Raw genomic sequence first — 17794 nt, forward strand, 5'->3', positions numbered from 1 at the left:
ATGCTTTGGAGGAAAATGAGTCACAGGCTTCCGAACAGAAGTTAGAAGGTGAAAATAAGACCGATCACAGTACAACAAACCGTCTATTTTAGCCATTATGTATTTGCGTGTACAGGGAAATCCATGCTGTATGCCGTTGTGGGTATGCACTTATGAATGGAACAGTACGATGACAGTGCAACCGGGGAATTATAATGCAGAAAATGTACGCGAGACCCAGCTCGACGCAACGACCTGCGGGTGGACCTGGACAAAAAAAACAGCGCCGCAGATTCCCAGCTGACGCGAACGCAGCACGAAGCCCGGCGGCGGCTCTCCCGCGCCCCCTGGAGGCGGCGGGCCGCACGTCACTTCCTGCTCCGCTCGCACGCTGGCCGCTCCGCGCAGCAGCAACTTTCTGAAACAATGAAATAAGTCGCCGCTCGGCTCCTCTCTGCGGCCATCGCGGTTCACATCGACGCCTCGGCCTGTTGTTGCGCCCCGGGCATGACTGTGCGGGCCGCCGGGCGTGCTCACCCGCAGTAGGATCTCCAGCAGCCTCCCTCCTCCATCCAGAGGGCGAGCGAGCTAGCTCGCTTGCTAGGAACACACACTAGCCCGACATGACGGAGCGCTGCGCCGCGGCAGACTGCGCTTCCCAGCGGGGGAAGCCGGGCTCCGAGGCGGCCCTGTTCAGTTTCCCCCTGGACCCGGACCGGTGAGTGGGTTTACTCGGGTTCTTTTTCAGTTCTTTTTTTTTTTTTTTAGCTCCCATTACACCCACACGTCGCAGGGGATCCACCGCAGCGGGAGCGGGAGCCGAGCCGAGCCAGCCTCCATTAGCCGCTAGGAGGACAGCAACTGTGCGGAAAATGGCGCAGAGTGTGCGGGAGAGAAAGAAAAGTCCAAGCGAGACGGGTTGTTGTTATTTCTGCTCCCAGAAGCGCAGTGGTAGAAACGTTCTAATCTCCACCTGGAACCTTGGAATAACCAAGCCCTCCCCCCCCCGCAACAACGTTCGCATTTTGGGCAAACTGAAGCCGACAGAGCTTCCAGTTTGAGTGGGTGATGCATCAGCCTGCAGCGATTTGTCACGACACAACAATGATGATAGTAATGGTGCGTGTTTATTTTCTAGAATCGCGTCTTAGCAGGTTGCGGCGGGTTGGTGACCCACATTGAAACGTTAACGTCCTTAAAGGTGCGGCGTGGAGAGTTTAGGGGCATCTAGCGGCGAGGTCGCGGATCGCAACCAACTGAATAGCCCTCCCCATGGTGGCGCAACATGGCGGCCCCCGTGCAAGAGGCGGTGGCGGCGAAAAACGCGAAAAAAGGCCCTCCCTAGAGGCAGTGTTGCCAGCGGTTTGTACCCTCTGGGCTACTGTACAAGAAACATGGCGGACTCCGTCGAGCGTACCCGCTCCCTATGTAGATAAAAACACCCGGTTCTAAGCTAAAGCCAACGCAACGATTCTTGCTTTTATCACTAAATAAAACCAGCTTATAAAAAGGGTGCTCCATTTCTTCCATGTCTGTTCTGTAAATTCTACAACCCTGCACATTTAACATAACAAAGTATGTTTGGCAATTTGGCAAAAAGTCTTAAAATGTCCTTACCTTCCGTTTTCTTTTAATATCTAATAGTCCATAAGTCGTCTTAAATCTGAAGTTTACCATTTTTAAAATTTCATTTCATTAACAGTCACAGTATCCATGTTCTCTGCTGATCAACTAAAGGTCTTAAAATCTCCTAACCCATGACATCACATTGTGTCTGCAGGTCCTCAAAAACTCTTGTCTTTAATCCAGTTTTCCGCCTCCAAATATGAATATTAAGAAATAACAAATTTGAAGTAATGATTTATTAAGAATTGAGTTGGAAAAAGTCACGTGTCTGCGAAAGGAACAACCCTGATAAGTTACCTTCTTAGCAAGTATGTTTTGATATTGAATGACTGTATTGAGGGTAGCCATTTTTATATACCGTTGTATATTCTTTTAAATATATCATATTTAAAGCATACAGGATAAGGCATTATTCATAATTTCACTGGTCTTTAAATATTTGGTGAGAAGATAAAATGTTCAGGTTTGTGATTGAAGTCCTAATAGGGTTTGAGTTAAAACCAGCAAAATACAAATTACCTCAAAATTAACTAGAATATAGAAAAAATTAAATATATGATCAAAAGTAATTGATGAACAATAAAAAATTGGCAATATACAACAAACCTAATGATAAACAGAACATATATACCTAAACATTTACAAAAAGTAGTTGAAATAGCCTAAAAGAATCTGGGGAATATACAACAAACCTAAAAGTTAGCTGGAAGATATGGTGCATTATGTTTTAGTTATTAATATTTTTAATAAAGTTTTGTACTTCTTAAATTCCCAGGTGCAAACAGTGGCTGGAGAGGTGCAGTCGCCCGGACCTGGTGTCCGAAGCTCCAGAACAGCTCAACAACAACATGTTCAGAGTTTGTGCAAAACACTTTGAGCCATCGCTGATCTGCCAGGTGAGAAACAATACCACGATTAAAAAATAAATCAAATCAGTGTGGAGTTCTGGCAGATTTTACATTTGTTTGTTATTTTTTAGGTTTCTTTTTATTGTTACTTTTTAAGTGTATTGGTTATGGCCTTGCCGTAATGTCACAGGGAAAATGCAGTCTCCCCGTTACATAAGAGCAAGATTTATTTTTTAGAAGTAAAGTATTTACACACATACCTCCACTTTTTACCAAATTATTTCCCGTGCGTGAAGCGACAGGCTTTTTGTAACGAAACAGGGCTTTGAGAACGTGGGTGGGATGTTTTTTTTTTTTTTTTTTTTCAGGGGTGGTCTTCTCTGCAGTGGAACACAGCAGCAAACAGTGTAAATTAAATACATCTAGAGATTTTAATTGCTTTGTTTTGGAGGAAATATGGCTGTGTGTGTGTGTGTGTGTGTGTGTGTGTGTGTGTGTGTGTGTGTGTGTGTGTGTGTGTGTGTGTGTGTGTGTGTGTGTGTGTGTGTGTGTGTGTGTGTGTGTGTGTGTGTGTGTGTGTGTGTGTGGTCTTACCTGCTCACATCTAACACAGTGTCCCTCCTTATTTTGCGGCATTCGAGACAGTCGTAGCTGAAAGGGTCAAAAACAGTCTCAAACATATTCCGTGTTTGTGTCCTCACACATGGAGTTCGCTTGCAGCTTTATTTGAATCCCAAAAGTTGGGATCTGTGAGGGGCATGCAGTGTTGAAGCCGTTCGAATAGAACCGTGTTGGGAACTTCCACACGGAGTGATTTCCTTCCACAGAGACACCGTGAGGCAGGACTCTGTGGACTACAGGTATTAGACGGCTAGTAGTAGACACGCAAAAAGTGTTATTCATCTATTAGTAATTCTGTGTGTCACCAGGACTCACCGCATCCTTACGTGAGTTGATGCTGCGTCGGTGCTGAGGGAAACTCGGAAAATTTAACTTTTTCAGATGTAATGCTTATGTAAGAGGAGCGACAGCACAAACTGATGCTACGTTGCATGGGAACTCCAAAATTTGTAATTGGTTTCGATTATGGACCCTGTGTATTGCTGCCTGCAGCTATATTTACTTTATTATTAATGCCTGTTTTTTTGATGCGAGCTGCTGTGACACTGCAATTTCCCTCCATGGATGAATAAAATATCTGCTATCCAGCTATCCCTGTTTTTACTTTCATTCTGTGTTATTGTCGCTAGCTAGTAGTGTTCACTAGCGTATCACTGGCTGCCATGGTGATGCTAATGTTCGACTTCAAATCTCTAACCACACCATCATTTCCTGCGGTGAACGGGAAAGTAGGGATGTGAATATGGCCGAAGGTGACCTTTAGGCTCAGTGTTTAAATACATATATATTTTTGTTTTTAGGGAACTTCCAGTTGTGTCTTAAAGGAAGATGCCATTCCAACAGTATTTGATTCTCTGACGCCGTCGAACAATCCAGCGACCTATAACAGGAAACGAACTAAAGAAGCTGTAAGTGTTTCACATTTGTTTAGTATAATACAATAGCACTCTGGATGTTTGTTATTTATGTTGAATCCTTTGTACTGATTATTAAGCCAGTCATACACAGAAACCCAGTTAAACCCTAAAGCCTCACCTACTAAGGGATATTTAATTGGATTATTAACCTTTAATTGGGCTTTAAAGCACGTCTTTCAAAAGAATGTATGCAACATAACTTTTTGTTTTAATTGGCCACTTTTCTTCAACTCTCTTGCTTCATCCTTTCAGATGGAAGAGGACCCCACTTCTGTGAAGAAAACAAAAGGTAAAAAGTAGCCCAAACACATTATATCCATTATAATGTGTATGGGAGAGGGCTTTACATTGAACCCAAGTTCGCAAGTTACATATACATTGTAAATAGATGATAGGTTTCCATTAATATAATAAGTTGCTAATGCATTGTTACTTGTGTTGTGTAGATTATGTTACATTATACTATTATATTTCTATAGTTACATATTTTTCTCTCTCTCTCTATATATATATATATATATATATATATATATATATATATATATATATATATATATATATATATATATATATATATATATATATATATAGTTCTATGTCAGGTACAGCTTCAGATGAGTGGATCCCAAGAGTCATTCATGTGGGAGGATCTGACTGCATTGCAAACTGCCTAAAATACATTTAGCTTTGGTTCAAATCATATTTCCAGCATTGAATATTTAAACCTCATTGTTACCTGTCTAGTGTTTCTAGCGGGCTCCTTAAAGGGACATTACACCTATTGTCTCCTTGGCAGTTGCCGTGGATAACTTTATTTTTCCCCCAGGGGGAGGTCAAGGCCAGGGGTTAGCATGTAATTTTGGAATTATAGAAATAAACTTGGCGTGACTTTTCCTATACCATATATAACGTCATATTTTTAGATAGCAAAGTTTTCATATGATATTTTGTCTCCCCCCCCCCCCCCCCCCATATATTATGTAGGTTAAAATGATCAATAAATGCTTTATTTCGTGGAGGGAAGTTGCAGTGTCAGAGTAGCACACATTAAAAAGTAAAAAAAAAAAAGATTAATAAAGAGAACATTAGAATTTGCCGAAAAATTGCATTGTACACCTAAAGCTGCATTCGAAATATAAACTTACAATTTAAATAAGCCAAACAATAACCTATAATAAACGGAACTATAAAAAAATGGCCATTATATGCCCACCTGATGATAAACAATGAATATAAACCTAAAAATTCAACAAAGCCACAAAAGAAACCTGAAGAAACTGCAAATAAACAACAAGTAACATGTTTGGCTTTAAATATCATTTTCACCGATACCTTTCTTTTTTCGAATCAGAAAACACTGAAACACCTTCAAAGAACCAGGAGTCCGAACTCTCCGGAGAGAACAGCATGACCTGCGAAGCGCAGCCTGACGACCGGCCGCAGGAGGACCCGGCCGTCGCCAAAGCAAAGGAGATCCTCAAGGTCTACTTCAAGGAGGTCCTGGCCCTCACCGGGTTCTCAATCAACGAGGCCAACACAGAGGAGCCTCTGGGGGGCGCCAGGGGCCGGCAGAACCTAAACCCGGTCTGTGTGGAGAGAATTGACCAGCAGGAAATCCTCCAGTTCAGCGAGGACCTGATGCGCGAGGAGATCCAGAACAGCTTGCGGCTGGCGAGGTTCTTCTCGGTTCTGCTGCAGGATGCGACGACCATCGAGGGCAAAGAGCAGATCCCGGTCTTCATCCGGTCCGTCACAGTAGCCGGGTTCCCTCAGAAGCACCTCATCGGGTTCCTGCCCTGCGATGTGGATGCGGAGAGTCTGTTCTGCCTGCTCATCACGGAGCTGAGGAACAAATGGGGCCTGAGGATGGAGCACTGCCGCGGACTTACCTACCTGGTGACGGGAAACATGTGCCAGAAGATCCGAGACCTCACCTGCCGCGTTCTGCAGGAGTTCCCCCAGGTGGTGCTGTCACCCAGCGACCCCTATGCCTTCAACATCTGGATCATCCGCTGCATGCCGGTGGCCTCTATCCAGAAGATTGCAGACACCGTTGAGGAAGTGGCGGCGCTTGTCAGGGGAACGCCAGAGCTCGCTAAGAGGTTGGACGGGAAGATCCAAGCCACGTACGGGCACATTAAGGGCGAGGTGGACCGGATCAAGGAGTCATACCGGGGAAACTGGGAGCACGGTACTGATGCCTTCCTGACCATGCTGGACATTCTGGAGCCTTTCCTCAACTGCATCAATGAGATCATCTCCAAGGTGGAGGAGGACACTGCCGAGCAGCTGGCCAAGCTCAAGCCCGTCTTGAAGAACTTCAACTTCATCATCACGCTGGTCATCCTGAAGAACACGCTGTGCTGCGTGAGCATCCTGAACTCCAGCCTGAAGGGCATCATCAGCATCAGCAGCACCCTGCAGTACACTATCTCCAACGCCTTGAAGCTGGTCAGCAAGTACCAGATGGAGATCGCTGTGCTCCACAAGAAGTGGTTCGCCGACGCCGTGGGCAGAGCCAAGAAGCTCGGTGTGGAGGTCACGGGGCCGGACAGTAGTGTGCAGGTGATGGACCAGGGGGCCCCGGCCACAGCCGAGAGCCCCCTGGAGGACCTGTACCGCGAGACCCTGAGCCGGCCTGTCCTGCAATACCTGGTGGCCGAGGTGAAGAGGGTGTTCAGCATCGAGATGGTGAGGATCCTCCGTTGGCTGTCGCTGGTGCCATCCTACATGGCAGACCACAACTTCAGCATCCGCCGGGACAAGGTGGCGGACGCCAACCTCAACAACCTGGCGCGGCCCGACACCTTCTATGAGGAGCTGGGCTGCTGGGAGGTGAAGTGGAGGCATGCCAGCAAGCGGCGCATCCTGCCCACCACCGTGTTCGCCACGCTGAAGATCCTGGACATCGGCTTTTACCCCAACGTGCAGAGCCTGCTCAGGGTGCTGGGCACTGTGCCCTGCGTCAATGCCGAGGCCGACGTGTACGGTCAGTACAACATGGTTCTGGAGCGGTGCCGCTCCTACCTCGGGGCAACGGCCGAGGACCAGAGGCGCTGCAGCATGGCCTACATCTTCGTCAACCAGGACGTCCACTTCAACGTGGAGCAGATGGTGGAGAGCTACGTGCACAAGCACCCGGACATCCTGCAGCTACTGCAGAAGGTGAGTTTGAATTCAGTTTTCTCGATGCATCTTAACGAAGTGGAGATCACGCTTTAAAGAATTCTCTTTGTTTTTCTATGTCATAGGCAGATGCTGTGAAGGAGAAACTACTCAAAGGTGAGAAACTATTGTTATTTTATGTTTTATTGTTCAGATGTAGATTCACCTACTCCCAAACTTTTTTTTTCTTCAGAGCAAGAATTGAAGTTTCTCATAGTAACAAGAGGGGTGGCAGCTTACAGGAAATTGTTACTACTTATTATAAACTACCGCTTTTCTAGTACTCCTTTTTTATACCTACTCATTCATTGTTATCCATTATTATTATGAATAAAACAAATTGTATTGCCCATATTATTGTAAACATTTATTCACCCTGTACACTATCTATATTTATATTTTATACCCACAACCATACTGCCACTTATCTCCAGATATTGCTTTTTAACCTAACTTGCATAGAATTGCTTTTTGTATGTGTGGCTTTTTGAATTATTTGGCTATTCTTGTTTTGTTTCTTCCAGACACTTTACTTTGTCTGAACAGCAACACACCAGTCCTTACAGTGACAATTCCTCCTATATGTACTGGGCTGAATAAATAGATTCTGATTGTGATTGTCCTCTATGAGCACTGGATGCTGGCTATGGCACAGATGATTCTTCATTTGTCTTGATATTAAATTTCGACTCTGCATTCCAGGCGAAACCTCAGAGAATGACGGACTCCACGCCGAAGATGAGGTCCAGACCATAGAAATGGAGGCCGAGAGGCTAGTGGAGATGAAGTGTGCGGAGACCGACAAAGAATCCCTCAAATCAGCGCTGCAGACTGCGGTGACTGTGGCATACAGCAGCCACAGCAGGCCGTCCGGCGAGGCTCCAGCCGAACAGGTTGGAGTGGAGGTGGAGTACGTGTCCAAGTCGGAGATGAGGGAAGTCCTCAACGTTTGTGAGAACGCAGTGAGGGAGGGAATCCTCTTGGAAGTCGGAACCTCCTTCTTCTCCCTGTTCATCGACCGTGTGGTTCGGCTCGGACAGAAGGACTACCTCCCGCTCTTCCTCAGGTTTGTGGACAGCTTCGACGTCATGAGGCTGGAGCTGATGGGCTTTGTGGAGGCCGACCTGGACTGGGACGCCCTGCTGAAGCGCCTGCTGGAGGTGGTGACCCAGGAGTGGCGTCTGGACCTGAAGTACTGCCGGGGCCAGGCCTACTTGGGCTCCGCCGATGTCTCCTACAAGCTCAAAGCGTTCGCCTGCCACGTCCAAGAGAAGTACCCACTGGCCATCAGCACGCACAGCTCCTGCTACTCATTCAACACGTGGTGGTCCAGGTCCATCCCCGTGCCCACCATCAAGAGGACGCTTGACACATTTGAGGAAGTTATGATGTTCTTCGGCAGCAGTGCTGCTCTGGAGAAACAGTTGGACCATGTCATCGCCTACGGTCTCCGGGAGAGCTACGAGAAGGTCCAGGAGCTACAGGGGAAGTTCTGCTCCCTCTGGCAGGAGAAACATGACTCCTACGAGGTGTTCGTGCAGATGCTGGAGCCTCTGGTAGAATGCCTGGAGAGAATCCAGGGCAACCCGCAGCGGTGGAAGAGGGCCTTGTCTGAACAAGCCGGTGTTCTTCTCCGCAAGATCATGGACTTTGATTTCCTGGTTGCCATGGTGATCCTGAAGAACGCCTCGTCCTTCACCAGGGAGCTGAGCTCGGGCCTCCAGAAGGACCACTTTAGCGCCGCCTCCCAGCTCTGCCAGATTGGCGGCATCGTAGCCACGCTGAACAGAGTGAAAACCAACATGAAGGTCTTCCACCAGAACTGGTTTGACGAAGCGTGCGCCATGGCGCTGAGCCTGCGGGTCCCCATCGAGGTGCCTGAGCACGTGTCCCAGCCGAGGGATGGCATGACCAAGCCGGTCGGCTACTACAAGGACGGCTTGAGCGTCCCCCTGGTGGACAACCTCATTGCGGCTGTGAAGGACCACTTCTCCGACGACCACAAAGAGGCCCTAAATTTCCTGTCGCTGATTCCCTGCTCTGTCACAGTTAGCTACATGTTCGAGAGCCTGAAGTCCAAGTCTCCTCTCTACAGCAGCGACCTTCCCGATGCCGACAACTTCTTCACTGAGCTCTGCTGTTGGAGGGTGACCTGGAAGACCAAGGTGGCGTCCGTCACCATTCCGGACTCCATCTTCCACACCCTGCGGATGCCACTCATGCAGTACTTTGGGAACATCAATGCGCTTCTGAGGATCATGTCGGTGCTGCCCAGCACTGCACTGGAGGACTGTGGGGTCGCCATGCGGCACAAGATGTTCCAGCAGTATCTGAGGAACACTAGCTCCCAGGACCGCTGCCCCTGCTTGGCCATGCTGCAGGTGGGCACAGACTTCAGCCGGGACCTGGACCGCATGGTGACCCAGTGTCTGAAGATCACCCCTCAGGCCCTGGAGGCCATTTGTTTGGTGCGTGCTGCTGCTTTCAAATCTTACACTCAAGTCACACTTTATTTATAGAGCGCATTTCATACCAGGGCAACACAATGCGCTTCAGGAAAACAATGGGGATTTTTTTTTTTCGCCCTCAACCTTATTTTTCCATTATTGGGAGTCAACCCGAGTGATTGATAACAAAATCATATGAATTGATCGGGCATTGAAGCTGGTCCGTCAATACTGATGAATTTAACAAAAAAATCTGATAGCAATTATGCAGGTTGACTTCTAATGGCCAAAAAAAATGTTATAGGTTAAAAACAAATACTGAGTTTTCCTGTAATTCAGTGTTAGATTTTTTGGTGGGAGCATATTTTAAGAAAATTAAGTTTTTGTTTTTTCTTTTACAGGACAAAGAAACCAAAAGTCTTATGAGGAACTCTGAAAACAACATGGAAGGTAAAGTACTTCATGCATTTTGTGGAATTGCACCTTTTTAGTTTACGTCTAAGACAAGTCCCAGGACTCATAAACTTCTTTTGAGGAGGAGATGTAATGATTTAAAATTCAGGTTCTATATACACAAATAGCACATTTCTGGACAATCCTGAATTTTGGTAATTTACATTACCTGCTAACAGATATACTGTTAGATTTCACAGAACTGAAAGGTTTTGTATCTGTTTCCTTCCGTGTTTAGTTGACCCAGTTAAAGAGGAAGCAATAGACGCCCCGGCTCTGCAATCTGCCGATAAGAGCGAGGATCTGGACGTGAGGCCGGCCGATGAGAACGGCCACACGGGCGACAACAGTCAGAGTCTGGAGACCATGTTCCGGCTGGCGGCGCTCCTAGGGAAGAAGAAGGCCGCTCTGTCCGAGATCCCCGAAGAGGAGCAGGAGCTCTTCCTCCAGGAACTTGGAATGTGCCACTGGTTCGGAGGTGACTGCAAAGGCAAACCCAGCATCGGCGAGTCAGAGACAGTCCAAATGCTGATCAAAGGAATCCGGGACGTCATCCTCCAGGAGCTCCAGGAGTCTCCGTTCTTCTCCCTTATCACGGACAAACCCATCAGGATTCATGACAAGACCCACTTGCCAGTTTTTGTCAGGTACGTCGGGGAGTCGACCCCAAAAGTGGAGCTCATTGGGTTTTTGCCTTTTGACGAGACCTGCGATCCCGACGTACAGGCCAAGATTCTTGCTAAAACCTTGACAGACGACTGGGGTTTGCCCATGTCTCAGTGCCGCGGACAGGCGTACATGCGCTCGGGCTCAGGTTGCCAAAGTCTCAAGAAAATGTCTTTGGATTTCCTCGAGCGCTACCCTCTGTCTGTCGTCACGCCGAGCGAGTCCTGCGGCCTGGCCTGCTGGCTGGCCGGAAGTGTGCCTTGTTCCTCAGTCACCAAGATGCTGGACATAGCGGAAGACCTGCTGCTGTTCTTTGACAAGTCCCCCGACCTGGAGGGACAACTGGCACAGGTGGCGGACGGGCTTTTGAACACCCCCAGGGAGGCCCTAGAAGGGGTCCCCGAGACCTGCTGCTCGCGGTGGAAGAAGAGGGAGGACTTCTTTGACATCCTGGCAGACACTCTGGAGGGGATCCTCAGCTGCCTGGACTCGGTGAGCTCCAGCACCCCCGGGGTCATGGCGCTGCACGCCCAGGTCCTCTCCACGGCCGTGAGGAGCATGGATTTCATAGTCACGCTGGTGATCTTGAAGAATGCCTGCGCCCCCCTTCGTAACTGCAGCACTGTGTTCCGCTGCGGCAACCCTGCCGACATAATCTGCGAAGCAGAGAAAATCCCCGCCATCATTGAGACACTGGAAAAGATGCTGGTGAACCTCGGTGCTGTGCACACCCCTTGGTTCGAGCAGGCGTTTCAGCTGGCCACCAAGATGGCACCCGAGCAGGTTTGCTTCCCGGAGGAATCCAACAACTACGAGTCGCCGGAGATCTACTACAGGGAGAACCTCAGCGTCCCACTTCTCAAGTGTCTGATCGAGGAGATGAAGTACAGCTTCTCGGAGAAGCACCTGAAGGCGCTGTCCGTCCTGTCGCTGCTGCCCTCCTGTAATCCGCAGCCCATCCTCCCCGAATCCACGGACAAGCCCTTCAGCTTATACCTGACTGATCTTTCTGAGCTGGATACGGCGGAGATGGAGATCAATACCTGGTCCGCCGTCTGGAGAGAGAAGTACCAGGACGCGGCCCTGCCGACATCTATATCAGAGACGCTGCTCCACCCCGAGGCCAAGAACCACCCCACCGTCACCCTGCTGCTCCGTCTGGTGGCCGTCCTGCCCAGCGTCAGCATGGAGTGCGACCTGATGAAGTCCACCCTGAACTCCATGAGGGACCTCCTGGAGGACACCGTCTGCTGGTACAACAGGACTGACCGGGTGTTGCTGCTCACGCACCGGCAGGCGCTGCAGAGGCTGCCCGAGGTCGTAGAAAAGTGCATTGAGCTCGATCCGGAAAGTGGTCTGTCTCTCTCTCAGGTGAGCGTCAAGCCAAAGTAATAAAAATATATTTGTTGAAATTATGTTACAAATGTGAAAACTTTTAACCGCTGTTTTGTTTAATACTTTTAAATTGGGTTTTAGGTGATGAAAACCTTCCAAGGACTAAAATTGAACCAAGGCAAGTGTAATTAATATACCTCTACACTCATGCAATACAAGGCACTTATGAGCAAGTTTTATATTTATAATTGGAATTATGAGCAAATAAACAAGCTGGCCTGGTTGAACAATATACTCACATTACCTGACTCCTATATATTTTTTATTTTTATTTTTTTTAACTAGGAACTGACGAGGGAAACCTGAAGGGAGATGCAGAATCAAACGCAACCAATGCTGAGGTGCAGCCGGCCAATGCTGATGTGATCCTGGACCATGAAGAACCCGGGAAACCGATGTCCTTCTACGACCCGCAACTGCGGGAGGAGATCCTCAAGGAGCTCTGGGAAACCCAGTTCTTCACAGTGATCACCGAACAGGCCCTAGACATCAACGGCGACCTTTATGTGCCCCTGTGCATCCGCTACCTCAACAAGGAGGACATCCAGTGTGAGGAGACGCTGGCCTTCATCCCCTTCGACGCCGACCCGGCGGTCCTGGCCGACACCATTGAGACAGTGCTGTCCGAGAAATGGGGACTCAACATGGAGTACTGCCGGGGACAGGCCCTGCTGAGTGTGGGCGAGGTGGGCATCCAAATGAGGGCGGTGTGTTTGGTGATCTCGAACAAATACCCCCAGGCGCTCCGCACGATCAGCTCGGCGGTGTCCCTCAACGTCTGGCTGGCCAGGTCCTCCCCGGTCGCCCACGTGGCCAAGGGAGCGGCTCTGATCGAGAATGTCCTGCAGTGGCTCACGGCGGACACGCAGCGGATGATCAAGCTGGAAGACATGATCCTCCATGTGTTCCAGCGGGACGAGGGGAAGGGCAGCGAGCTGAGGGACCGGCTCGTCAAGAACTGGGACAGGAGCCACGATCTGCACGACACCATGGTGGAGCTGCTGGAGACCGTGGTGCTGTGCCTCAATGAGCTGCGGGCCGAGGGCGACGCCTCGGAGCGGCGGAAGGCGAGGGAGTTCTTCGACGCCGTCCGAAACTTGGAGTTCATCTTCTCGACGGTTGTGCAGAAGAACGTTTTGGCCCTGACCAATAAACTGAGCCAGTCTCTTCAGGGCAAACCCTTGGATATGCTGCTGGCCGTCAACACCCTGCCCGGCGTCAAGGCCTCCCTCGACGCTCTGAAGGGCGACCTGGACGGCCACCACAAGGCCTGGTTTGAGGAGGCGGTGGCTCTGGCCTCGAGGCTGCATATCACCACGCTGCACCCGGTGCTGCTGGAGCCCCTCAGTGACTTCTACAGAGAGTCCATCAGCTCCACGGTGGTGGAGCACTCCATCGCGGAGGTCAGCGACCTCTTCCAGGAGAAGGTCCTGGACACCATGAGGTGTTTAGAGATCGTGCCTTACGCCATGTCCAAAGTGGAAACCAGCGTGGTCAGCGGCCTGGTGTTCCGTCTGTACAGCGAGGACCTACCGGACAAGGCCTCCCTCCACAACGAGGTGAAGTCCTGGAAGGAGAAGTGGCTGGACCCCATGGCCGGCTACCTCCCCACCACAGTGCTCGACACGCTCAAGACCTCGCAGATCAGGAGCTTCGGCAACATCGAGACACTGCTCAGACTCCAGGTCATTTTGGCGTTCTCGAGGAAAGAGAGCGTTTTCAGGCAGGGCAAAAGGAACTTGCAGGGATTTATGCAGCAGGAGAAGAGGTCCCTGTCTGAACTCCACCCTCTGTGATAGTTGAAGCCTGCCCCCCCCTTTCTCCACCCCTCAAGAGTATGAACCTGTAGCGACGGTTTTGAGAGGATCTGTGCAGTACCACGCCTGACTCAACGTTCCTCAGCCTCTTATTTAGGTCCCAAGTTTTGAACTGAACCAGAAATCTCTGTACAATATTAATCTAAATATTTTGAACTCTTATTTTGTTATGCCATGTGCAAAGGAATCCTTTTTTTGTTAGATTTTTTTCCTTGTAGTTTGTACAATTGTACTGCCCATTGGGACCAATGTCTTGCCAAAAAAAGCAATGCTCAACTGAGGTTTATCAATGCTTGTGTGCCTTTTTATGCAAAACCTACTGAACTATCATTGGATTATCATACAGATGTTTTAAAAAAAAAGAAAAATCCCATCAGGCATTAAACATGAGTTTGTTTTTAGCACTACCAAAAATGACTAGACTTACTTTAAAAATCACAAAGATTATAAATTCATGAAATATAGATAAATAAAAATGCACCATTCTCTTCCTGGGCACAAATAGACATGGTTAGGGCGATGATGTGGCTTCCTGCTGCCACAGGAAATTGAATTTGCTGTAACCTTCTCTCTGAAAGAATGTTTCCGTGTAGGAAAACCTTCATATATATATTTGTCAAAAAAGTAATAAAATACTCCTTAAAAGACTTTTCCCCTTCCCTTTTTTGTTTCGTTACTGTCCAGTAGATGGCACTGTGCCTGCATGGTACTCCACAGCATGGCCCACCTTGGAGGTTCAGCGCTTGAATTTGTATATATTTTGAGTAATCTTTAGAAAGATCCTTTGGATTTATGAGCTAGGATATATAGCTTGTCGAGCTTGTCTCCAAGCCAGAATATTTTCGCTTTTTATTGCGCTTTTGAATGGATTACCAGGGTCATACGGCGTTAATTAGCCAAATATCATCTGTTAAATCGTAAACGGACAAATGCTGATTTAAGTTGGTTATTCATATATTCTCATTTGATATTCTCAATTATGTAAAATAATATATGAAATAAATTCTTGCACTTATTAGCGAACAATAGAATGTATGATGTATAGTGAAGAAAAGTTTTTTTGTTTTTCTTACTATGCTAATAATGCTTTATTCTTTGTCTTCACTAGATGTAAATGTGCCATATCAGCTCTATATTCTGTATAAATATATAGTGATTTTACTGCAAAAAATTTTTTTCGCACAAGCAATACAATCGTTTTGTAAAACGTTAACTTTTAAGTTTGATTCTGCCGACCGTAAGAGGAATCCATCAGGGCCAGTGGAGGCTTAAGTATTATGGGATATGAGGTGAAGACGCTCAACAAATACCTTGATTCTGCACTATACTTACGTCAATGCTTGACCCGGATTAGAACTTTGAATGGAGACGACCGCCTATTGTACATTATTTCTGCTCATCCAGAAGTAGAAATGTCTTAAGTATATAAGTAAAAGATTTAAATACATTTTTACATTTTAGAGTTTCAAAAACAGCCTACATTTATGTATACTTAAATGTAGAATACTTATATTCATCTCCAGTGAAGGATATGTGTATATTCTTTACTTATATTTATACTCACATACTCTTATCCAGTGTAGGATATAAGTATAGTTTTTACTTATGATTATACTCCTATCAAGTGTAGGTTAAAGTATATTTTTTACTTATGTTTTAACTTATATAGTCATATCCAGTGTAGGATGTAACTAGTTTTTTACTTGTGTTTATACTCATCAAGTGTAGGTTATAAGTATATTTTTTACTTATGTTTACACTCATACACTCTTATCCAGTATAAGATACAAATATATATTTTATTTATATTTGTAGGATATAAGTATATTTTTACTTACATTTATACTCATAGCCAGTGTAGGATATAAGAATATATTTTACTGATGTTTATACTCATATCCAGTGTTGGATATAAGTATATTTGTTATTTATATTTTTACTCATATACTCCTATCCAGTGTCAGATATACGTTTATTTTTTAATTGTGTTTATAGTTATATACTCATATTGAGTCTATGTTATAAGTATATTTCTAACTAATGTTTATACTCATATCCAGTGTTGGATATACGTTTATATTTAAATTATATTTGTAGGATATACGTATATTTTTGACTTCTGTTTATACTTATATACTCATATCCAGTGTAGGTTGTCAGTATATTTTTTAATAAAATGTATACTCATATCCCGTGTAGGATATAAGAATATATTTTACTTATGTTTATAGTTATATACTCATATCGAGTGTAGGTTATAAGTATATTTTTTCTTATCTTTATACTCATATCAAGTGTAGGTTATAAGTATATATTTTTTTATCTTTATTCTCATATCCAGTGTAAGATATAAGTATATTTTTTACTTATATTTCTACTCATATACTCGTTTCCAGTGTCTGATATACCTAAATAGTTTACTTATGTTTATACTTATATACTCATATCGAGTGTAGGTTATAAGTATAGTTTTTAATTATGTTTATACTCATATCCAGTGTAGGATTTAAGTTTATATTTAAATTAGATTTGTAGGATATACGTATTTTTTACTTATGTTTTTGCTTGTATACTCCTTTCCAGTATCGGATATTCGTATACTCTTTGCTTATGTTTACACTTATATACTCAAATTGAGTGTAGGTTATAAGTATAGTTTTTACTTATGTTTATACTCATATCCAGTGTCTGATATAGGGTTATTTTTTACTTATGTTTATACTTATATCAGTGTAGATTATAAGTGAATTTTTTACTTAAATGTATACTCATATCCAGTGTAGGATATAAGTTTATAATCATATATTCATATCCACTGTAGGTTATATGTATATTTTTTGCTTATATTTGTAGGATATAAGTATATTTTTTTTCTTATATTTATACTCATATCCAGTGTAGGATAAGTATATTTTTTACTTATATTTATACTCATATCCAGTGTAGGATATAAGTACATGTTTTAGTTATGTTTATACTCATATACCCATATCCAGTGTCGGTTATAAGTATATTTTTTACTTGAATTTATACTCCTTTCCAGTGTAGGATATAAGTATATATTTTTTACTTATATTTATACTAATATCCAGTGTAGGATATAAGTATATGTTTTACTTATGTTTATACTCATATACTCATATCCAGTGTAGGTTATAAGCATATTTTTTAATGATGTTTATACTCATATCCAGTGTCGGATATACGTATATTTTTTACTTATGTTTATACTCATATCCAGTGTCGGATATTAGTATATATTTTACTTATATTTGTAGGATATACGTATATTTTTTACTTATGTTTATACTTATATACTCATATCCAGTGTAGGTTATAAGTATATTTTTTACTTATGTTTATACTCAAATCAGTTTGAGTTCTAAGTATATTTTTCCTTATGTTTATACTCATATCAATGTGGGTTATAAGTATATTTTTTACTTAAATGAATACTCATATCAGTGTAGGATATAAGTATATATTTTACTTATGTTTATTCTCATATTCATTTCCAGTGTAGAATTTAAGTATATCTGGCCAAATTTGGATGCGTGTACAGTATATTTTTCCTTCGTTTGAAAACCTCCCGGTGCCACATGCCATATTTCTTTTTTATGGGGTCTATTTTCCAGTGCTCAGTTGAAGTTTATTTCCGCTTTTCCAGTGTTAATATTTAATCTGGTTCTAATGTATTGCACTGTCTTTGTCCGCCGGCAATAATTTGCCAAAATTCCAGCGACATTCGCAGGCTCGAGTCGTCGCATTTAATAATTAGCTTCATCATTTACATTTTAACTTTTCCTTTTGGTCCACGGTAGTAACCACTCTCCCAAAGACATACTGTATATTCTTGGCCT

At 45.0% G+C, this 17794-nt stretch overlaps 1 protein-coding gene across 1 annotated transcript; it reads left to right on the top strand.

The window, feature by feature from the left end:
- The first annotated feature begins 371 nt into the window (after positions 1 to 371).
- Positions 372 to 14562, top strand: LOC307239943 (uncharacterized protein). Its single transcript, XM_080013519.1, has 11 exons — positions 372 to 697; positions 2381 to 2501; positions 3875 to 3982; positions 4244 to 4280; positions 5343 to 7156; positions 7243 to 7273; positions 7859 to 9624; positions 10005 to 10053; positions 10295 to 12093; positions 12199 to 12235; positions 12403 to 14562. Exons 1-11 carry the CDS (start codon positions 603 to 605, stop codon positions 13911 to 13913), a joined length of 7368 nt encoding a protein of 2455 aa, XP_079869645.1. The 5' UTR covers positions 372 to 602; the 3' UTR covers positions 13914 to 14562.
- Positions 14563 to 17794: the final 3232 nt, after the last annotated feature.

Source organism: Zeus faber (genome assembly GCF_960531495.2).
Source record: "Zeus faber genome assembly, chromosome: 14".
Classification (NCBI taxonomy): domain Eukaryota; kingdom Metazoa; phylum Chordata; class Actinopteri; order Zeiformes; family Zeidae; genus Zeus; species Zeus faber.